The sequence below is a fragment of the Lytechinus variegatus genome, chromosome 4, assembly GCF_018143015.1.
Source record: "Lytechinus variegatus isolate NC3 chromosome 4, Lvar_3.0, whole genome shotgun sequence".
Classification (NCBI taxonomy): domain Eukaryota; kingdom Metazoa; phylum Echinodermata; class Echinoidea; order Temnopleuroida; family Toxopneustidae; genus Lytechinus; species Lytechinus variegatus.
The window spans coordinates 1,588,865-1,598,202 of NC_054743.1; the positions used below are offsets into that span (position 1 = coordinate 1,588,865).

At 35.8% G+C, this 9,338-nt stretch overlaps 1 protein-coding gene across 1 annotated transcript; it reads left to right on the forward strand.

Annotated features, from left to right (window-relative positions):
• The first annotated feature begins 4,108 nt into the window (after positions 1-4,108).
• Positions 4,109-6,324, forward strand: LOC121412407. Its single transcript, XM_041605218.1, has 2 exons — positions 4,109-4,854; positions 6,217-6,324. The coding sequence occupies exons 1-2, from the start codon at positions 4,630-4,632 to the stop codon at positions 6,322-6,324; spliced, it is 333 nt and encodes a 110-aa protein (XP_041461152.1). The 5' UTR covers positions 4,109-4,629.
• Positions 6,325-9,338: the final 3,014 nt, after the last annotated feature.

Genomic DNA, 9,338 nt, shown 5'->3' on the forward strand with positions numbered 1-9,338 from the left:
ATTACACAAATCTTCAATTATAACGTATCAAAGGCATATCTTTCGATTTTTTTGTTGGTTTGAGAGTTTTTGGGTTGAGAGGAAGTTTTTCATATACATATTTTATCTCTCTGATTTTTTTTATTACCTGTCTACAACGTTAGAATATGCTTTTCACAAAAATAAAAATATCTAGGTTTTTTTTTGCGCAAGTTCAGTGAATTGGTACATTTTGGATGGTACATGTACGTATGCGATGGTACGAATTTCTTAACGATGAACCCCCCATTTGAACGCGTACAAGCTTAGTAGGCATTGTACAACAGTACCGGTACACAACACATAGTAAAAAAAGTCTTAAATATGACTACGGTACTAGTTTTGTATTTAAGAAATTCATCTGTGAAAATGTGTCCTTTATCATTATCTTGGTTGTCAGGTGTTTAATTCACAAGAGGGCTCTAATCTTGAATTCTGAGCATATTCTTGCAAGGCCCCTTTATAAATAATACCGAATTGTAAAAACCAAATCAAAACACCGGAAGGCCTCGACAAAAATATGCTCAAAATTAAAGATCTGATGATCTCTGATGAATAAAACAAACAACAACACACAGTCCAGATATGAATGAAAGACAGATCATTCATGAGTTATTTTGTTGTTGTTACAGTAGTCAGTAGACTTAATCATACTTTAAAGATATATGTTTTTATATAATTGTTGTCTGCTGCCTAGTTTCAGTACAGACAGGGTGTTCAAGCAGCACAAGGTTATCTCATAAAATATGGCAATACATGGAATTTGATAAGAAAATTTGTTGTGCTGGTAAGAAACTCTTGTCTTTATCTGTTGATGATATGAAAAATGGGATGCACCAGCACATATTGGTGTTTGGTCATTAGTTCAGATTTTGTAATCCTTTTTGTCTCGCCCACCAGTTGTGAATGCGAGACTTGGGGATCCAAATGTCGTCCGTCCGTTACAAATCTTATGACACATAAGTGACATAACTCCACAACCGTAAGTCACTTTCAACCAAACTTGGATGGTAGATGGACTTTGGGGACCTGCGTGTTATGCTGTAGTCGGAGGTGACATGGTAAGGTCAAAGCTCATTTTCAGGTCAACATTAAAGTTTACATGCAAAACTCTCTTATGACACCTAACTCCGCAACTGTAAGTCACTTTTCAACCAAACTTTGGTTGTACATGTGCTTAGGAGACCTGCATGTTATGCTGCAGTCGGAGGTCAGATGGTAAGGTCAAAGGTCATTTTTCAGGTCAATGTTAATGTTTACATGCAAGACTCTTATGACAAATGTTATTTCGTCCTATTTATTCTCCATAAACCTTGATACAATTCTGTGGTGGGCCCTCGCAAATCGCAATATTTCTGGTTATTTTAATATTTTCACAATTGGGCGGGACACAACTTCGCTTATGCCTTGTTTTTAATAAAAAGTATTTGACACTTTAAGGTTTTGCTTTTTCTTACATATGGGAAGAGTTGTGAAAGCAATTACATTCATTTATTTAGTGGTTTCCCCTTTTAAGAATATTTGGGAATTGAAAAGAACATTCCAGAATGTCTTTTTATTATGCAGGCTTCGCCTATTTAAAGGCCAAGGAGTTTTTTTTGTTATTTGTGAAAAGAGCCTGTTAGACAAAAGAATTAGCTATGTGTTGATTTCACTGAGGTCAAGAGTCTTCTGGAATTTGACTGCTCCTGAAAGGAGAAAGTTTTTTAAAGACAATACTAGAACCTTACATTATAGTGAATTCTAGAAGGAGAGCTGTAATGGGTATATATAAAGCTGGCAGATTCTTCAAGATCATCATCACATCATATGAGATCACTTCACCAGATCACATCAGAGCTAAGAGTTTCACTCCAAACTTTATTTCTACCTGGTTTAGACAATATGTCCATTGTTTTACTTTAAAGCTTGTACTACTCTCAAAACAAGAATTTGTAGAAGTTTCTTTACATGCCAATTTTCTACTTGGAAAAATTAACATTGACAATATGTTTCCTGTTTTGCACAAGCAGTCTGTCGAAAACAGTTGTGGTCGACTGGATAACGCATCTGACTGGTAATGCAGGGGTCGGTGGTTCAAACCTCGCTCGACTCTTTTTTTTTAACCCTTTTTAGGTGTTCTGTCATGAATATGACAGATCACCTATTATATTCGTCAGAATTTTCTTTATTTTTATTGCCAAAGCTACTAACCACTTTATCTCAATATCGGGCATGTCAATTTCCTTGATTTTCATGTCATGTATGGCAATCATTATGGACATGCGAAACGAAACTTTTCAAGGTTATCAAATCATGATGACGTCATCTAGGCGCCATTTTGTGAAATTAATGATTGATCATATCATCGCAACTAATCATAAAAAATCATCCATATTTGCATCGTATCAAGTTCAGGTGACAAGTCATCAGGACATGTCAACAGAGGTCATGCAAAGGTCACGACGCGCACGTACGCGCGCGTCAAAATTTGAAAATTCTCCAAATCAACCGTGGTCAAGTTTGGGTACGTTTCAGGCCATTTTGAGCATGTCAAGAATTTGCGCGCGCACAGGTATGCATGCGCGTTCTTGCTCCTACCATCGGTATGCCTCTTCGAGTCGTCATTTATTTTATGTCTGTCCATTGTCCATTATCTTCTGATTAATTTGATACCTCATTCAGCCTCTTACGACCAATAATACCGGAATGCGCGTCCATTCAAATTTGCATTGCACGCGCGTGCAAACTCGCAAAATAAGTCATAAGTGGGCAAAAATATGCCTATATAAAATTCACTGTAGCTCTTCAGGGAGTCCGTTGACCCCCAATTTTTCCTCACTCGTCGATATAGTCAATATCTCATCTGGAAATTGCAAAAATACCACAAAATAACCTTAAAAAAATAAAAATTACACATTTTCGCAACATACGTCAACGTATTTATGCATATTTGACCGTATCTTCGTTATTAGTGGTCAGTTTTCTCTCAAATTTTGATATGATGTAGTCGAAAAAATTCTCTACAAATAACGTTGAATAATTTTCACTTTTGACCACAGCATCATTGTGTTGTGACCTGTTTAAATTTTTGCAAATTTTTTCTGGGCCTAATTTTTGAGAATTTTTTAAAGAAAATGTCTTATCAATCAATTTTACGGTCTTCCTGTAAATTTCAAGCCAACTTGTTTTCCGTTTTTTCATGTAGGACATTTTTCGTAGTTTTTCCGGAACTTTTTAAGAGGTAATTTTAACATTGTAAAACATCATTTATGTATTTTCTTAGTAAACGCTACAATATTGAAACGCTATTGTGTTGAAAAATTTCATTCCGGACATTTTGTGGAATTTTCCGGATTTTTTTTTATTTGGTTGTTTTCACTAAATATAACATATAACAAATTTTCAGATACCTTCTGTGAAATTAAGAATTACGCAACTTACTTAAATACAAATTTTCCCGAAATTCTGCGGGGAAATTACCTGGATTTGAATCTTTCACCTGACTTTTTTCAGTAAAATCATCAAGAAAGAATTTTCAAGCAAATGTTAAAGTCATACACAATTAATAAATGGATATTGAAAATTCTTGACGGAAAATATAATGTGAAATGTTTAGGAATTTGCAGAAATTTTGCAAACATTCCCCCCCCCAAAAAAAAAAATCAACTTAATTCATTCATCAAATACATCACTAATGAGTTTTGAAGTGAATGCTGTGAAATTGTAGCATTGTGAAATTTCTCATTAAAAAATAATTAAAATTTAGCACAAGCTTTGAATAAAAATATTTAAGACATTTTAGTTATCAAAAAGTATCACTTGGAATTTTCAAGCATTCTGTGAAACTGATACCCACTGACATTGTGAAAATTCTTGCTTGAAAACTTAAAAGAAAAGTTGCTTACAGAATAAAGAATTTTTGAAAATATTTTACAAAAAAAAATATGAAACTGTCAATTAAAAATTAGCTGCTCTGAAAATGAAGGCTCCTTTCATAGCGCATTTTTGGGAATCCAATTTCGGTAAATCGCCCCGTCTCTCATGTTTTGAGGAGTTTTTAAGGCATTTTACGTGCTCAACACTTCATTTCGTATTTACCCTATTGGCATGTCTAAATCAGACAGAAGTCGGTCGATACCATTTTGAGAAAATGGGTAAAATGCTAAAAATCTTCAAAAATGTCGAAATTTTTATTTTTACATTTTAGGGATGTTCAATGTTTCAAGTATACTCTGTCAAAAAATCAATCGAAAATGATAACGGGAAAGTGTCGAAAAAGCAGTTTTTCTGCGAGTGTTTTTTTTCGGTCAGTTCGAACTTTTCTGACACTCCGCTCGTTCAGCAAGCTCAATCCTCGCGCTTTACTAAGCTCCGCCCCTAGCAACGTACGCCATTGTTGATTGGCTATTCTAGTACTCACGCGCCGCTGCATGACGGGGATTATTTGGCTGTAATCGATGACCTGGAGCGGAGTTAAGCTGAAGCCATTTAAACTCGCGTTTTAATCAGACATTGTCATTCCGCTCGTGCTTACATTACAACACAAAACAGCTTTCGATCGCGTCATCATTACTATCAATCAAGTGTTTTATTACGACTTTGCCGAAATCAGTTCTTCGATTCTTCATTATGACCCGTCTCGATCGTGCTCGAATGAGAGAGGAGAAGGAAGTTCTCGCCGCCATGGATGCGTTGGATGCGGCTAACCTGCGAGGAGTATCGCCAGAGGAAGAGGCGAGGCTACGTGGTGTAATTGCAGACTACATGACTCGGCGAGCCAGTAACAAGACGGAGGATTCTGAGGGAGAGTTCAGTGACGATGATGTGATTTGCGACCACTTCATCGAGGATGAGGAGCAGGGTGACCAGATTTCACAAAATGAAATACGGGACATTTGACAAATTAAGATCAACAAAGAAGCCCACACAAAGTATTAGACTTGTGAAAAAAATATATAAAGAATTGGAAGAGAAGGTGAATGAAAGAATAAAGGAGAAAGTAGAGAAGGAAAGAAAATAAGGGAAAAAGAAAAAAATAACAGAAAGTTAGAATAAAAGAAGGATGAAAGAAATAACAAAAGAGATAAAATGTAAAGTTTCCGTCATTCTTTGAAATTAATATAGAAAGAAGAAAAGAAAGAAAAAAAAAGAAAGAAAAAGAAAGAAAGAAAGGAAGCGAAGATGAATAAATGTCTGAAAGACAAAATAAAGGAGAGATTTAAAGGGGGGGGGGGGGTAAGAAAAAGGAGGAAGAAATAATGAAGGAAATAATCATGTTTCCATTCATTCTTTGACATAAAGAAAGAAGAAAACTGGAGGAAGGAAGGTAGGGAAAGAAAGAATAAGGGAAAAATAAAAAAGGAAGAAAGAGCGGAAGGGAAAAATGAAGGGAGGAGAGAACGCAAAAAAGAGAAAATAATGGGAGGAGAGAAAGAACAAAAAGAAACAGGAGACGAAGAGAGAAGGAAGCCACGGTAATTATAAGGAAAGAAAGAATGTAGGAAATAAAAAAGAATATTTGATAAAGAAGGAAAGTAAGAGAAAGAAGGAAAGAAAGAAAAATGAACAGAGAGAGAGAAAAGAAAATGTCTAGGAAAGAAAGATAGGAAATAAAGATAGATGGAACAAAAAGGGCAAGCAGAAAAGATAGGGTATATATAAAAGAAAGGAAAATGGAAAAGTTCAAACTTCAAGTAAACAAAAAATCGTACACACCAAGACCCAAAACGAAAGCTGAAACAACTATAGATCTATGAAAAGTCAATAACTTGTTCCTCCGATTACATCTCCAAATCATTAATCTGAGAATCCATAGTATAATTATAAGAAATTCCCGCCGATTTTGTGATTATTTTGGTGGAAACTGTTTATTATGTGAGATTGTTTGCACCATTGAGAATTTGCTTCGATCCTACATGCCTAGCTGGTAGCCTGCCACACACAGGCTGGAGGCCAGTTCGTTTGCAATGTATTGGGTTAGCAAGAAATCACCGCAGAACTTGCAAAAGTTTACAGTTATGGATTTAATTGTTGTCCCTGCTTCGTCAGCTGTTGGTTATTTAATGAAAATTCGTCACTTTTAAAACTACATTTTTTATATATTCTGAAATACGGGACAAATAGGCGTCCCGGGAAGGGTTTGTCGGGACGCCGGGACACAGGATCAAAATACGGGACAATCCCGGGAAATACGGGACGTCTGGTCACCCTGTTGAGGAGGAAGAGGAGGGTCGTCTTGATGAGGAGGCAGAGCCAGAGGATCTCCCTTTGCTGGATATTGACCCTTTGGCAGGACCAGTTATAGCACCTGGTAAGCACTCCTAGTACCAATGAGGTCCAAACATTAGATGTATGGACCTCATAGGCGACATCAGTGGAAATGCGGGGTTAGAAATCTTTGACTCACACTATATTTCGATATTATTTGACAAGTACGCGCTCTTTAAACATTTTTCATGGAAATTATAATTAAGAATTGTTAATAGCTTGTTCCCAACAACAATGAAATTAAAGATATTAAGGGAAACTTACATTTTGACGACTTTTTCCTGATTTTCTTGGCAGGTGCTCTTCATTTCTGACGCACGATCGCAGCTGAATATAGATCAAGTGATACGCGTTCTCGTCACCTGATCGGTTTGTTATTCTTTTCGCCAGACGTTAACCCGTTGCCAACGGGAGCCGGATATATACGGTTCCCTAAAACTTATTCATGTACGGGAGCCGTATATAGTCGGTTCCGCAAAGGCTATTACTCGCATCCATTTGCAGGCTTTAAAAATACAATTTCATACTATGTTTCTGCCTTTTCTGTGTTATAATTACAATGTCCATTAATTAAACTACACATTCCAGAAAGTCATACGTTTTTACCTTTTGTTTCTATAGTTTATAAAGCATTATAAAACGAGTTATGCTTCGAAGAGAGTCCAATATTGGCGTACAGTGGGCATTGCCACGATGGAAGCTTGATTTCAACGATTTTCAGTTTCGCAGAACCACGTATATACCGTAATCAATAAAAGTGAGGGAAAACAATGGGAGCAGCAAAATGCAACCAAAAACGCACGCAGAGCTGCGTGCGTGCGCTGATATGATCAACGATAGATCGAAAACGATCGATACTTTATAAGATTGCTTGTGAGGTATCAAAAAGTCCGGGGTTCGATCCCGGCCGCGGCACCTATGCCCGTGAGCAAGGCATTTAATCTACAATGCTCTTTTTATCCTGCTTTTCAAAGAAATGAAAATGCTATATGCATTACTGCTAACTAGGTGTGCACTTCTTTTTTTAAAAAAATGGCGCCGTTGATAAAATATAGGAAGAAGAAAAATCATGGTTTCAGTTTATAACACATCGATTTTTGTTTTCTTCTTTCATTTAGGTGCATTATTTTGCCTCTTGAAAATGGCTGTCATAATATTCAACTTCATGAACTGATCAAGCTAGATCAAACTAGAAGAGAGTACACGACTTTAAGTTGATATCGATTTCTATAATCCTAAACAAAAAGTGTATACAGCTGGCTATTGAGAATACCTCGGATCGTACGTACACTCTATTTTGTTCTAACGATACGGATGTGGTAATTGATGGAGGCATGGCCCCCTTTCCTTTGAAAATCACAAAAGGGCATCCAGCGAAGGTCGATAAAGTTGCCACTTACTAACAATGTAAAAGAGTGACTTGAAAGGGAAGGATGTACGGATGAATTCACACTTTGTCAGTTTGGTTTAACACCAAAGAGTGATAAACGCCGTGACATAGGCATAATCATGCTAATGAAGACTAATATGTGTTATTTACGATGTACAAAGTATATGAAGCATGTTTTATCCATATCAGTAATCTCATATGAATTTTCGAAAAAAATCTAAGGTTTCCCCAATTGATTTTATTCTGATTGAGTATGTTATCGTGGTTTGGTTTGACCTGCATATAAAAAAAAAATTGATGCTATAGGAATCCAGAGCATGGACTAAATATGCATTCCATGGATATATTATTCTAGAAGATAGAGGGAATGAAAAGCAGAATATATTAAAATAAAATATTTATGTTTATGTCTGCAAACAGGCCTATAATGCTTTTCACGGAACAAATGATGTAAGCCGGGTAATGAATAAGTAGAGCGCCTTGATCACAATGTTTAGTGGATATTATATGAATTATTAATCATTATCATCATGCGGCTCGTTTAATTTTTTTTAATTGCTTGTTAGAAGGGTGCGAGAAAAACGGCATAAAGCATATTGTGATTCCATATACGTCCATTCAGTTATTTGTTTCATTTTTGGCCGTACTCCATAGAATATAACAGACGTTCAACTTTGATAAAGATAAATATGAGATAAAGCAATCAGTACATGAATTGATTAATAAAGACAATTAATTAATTAATTAGAGATAATATATATCACTTAATATGAGCTGGAATATGATATTTAGGCAGGCGAGAATGGCCTTTCTATGTATCTCTTTTGAAGTACGCTCTTCCTCTTACAGTTCTCTAATTAACTCGTTATATTTGTATTTTCATCGGAGCTCTTATGAATTGTTGGCTACAAGGAAAAAGGAAGTGGAGAAATAAAACATAAGAATTATTTTAATACATCGAAATTCTGTAAAGGTGAATGTACCGGGTGAGAAATTATATACACTTACGACATTTTAGAATTATACTTTGGCAATGAAGGTTATTATTTTCAGAGTCCTTTTTCATCTTGACGAAATTGGATATTAAAACAAACTGAACGCAGGAAATAATAATTTCCGAACGGAAAGTTCCTAAAATGTTAATCAAATCATATATTGTCCGAAAATTTGACAGTGAGTGTGGCGAAACAAATGGGGGGGGGGGGGTTAAGTGATGGAATATAATTTATATGCACTAGAATAAAAAAAGGGTATAAAATAGTAATGGTGTAACTTGGGTTGCGATTTCATTGCTGACCTCTATTTCTCCCCCCCCCCTTTGCTTGTCAGAAAAAAGTAAAGAAAAAGTAGCGCATTTATAGTCCCCTCCACCAAGAATTCCTTGGTTCACCGCCGATCTCTGACAACTAGAATACCAGCAAAACCGAAAATGTCTTTCTGGTCACACTCATTTTTTTCCATTTTAAATTGACCAACATATACTTAAGTTATTTTTTCTTGCATTTTCCATGAATTACTAATCATTTGTTGATCATTAAATCCTTTGCACATAAATGTCAAGAAAATAACCACACACGTTCTAAACTAGTGAAATAAACTGAGAATTGAGTAAGTTCACAATAAATAAAACGGTTTGCAGGGACTTATTGTATATTCTTGGATAATGAAAGAAAGGCAGAAT

Excerpts from the sequence above, each read along its gene's own strand:
- LOC121412407 (XM_041605218.1), top strand. The coding sequence starts at position 4,630 with ATGACCCGTCTCGATCGTGCTCGAATGAGAGAGGAGAAGGAAGTTCTC. Across the intron at positions 4,855-6,216 it reads ACCACTTCATCGAGGATGAG|GAGGAAGAGGAGGGTCGTCT; the intron begins GAGCAGGGTGAC and ends CACCCTGTTGAG.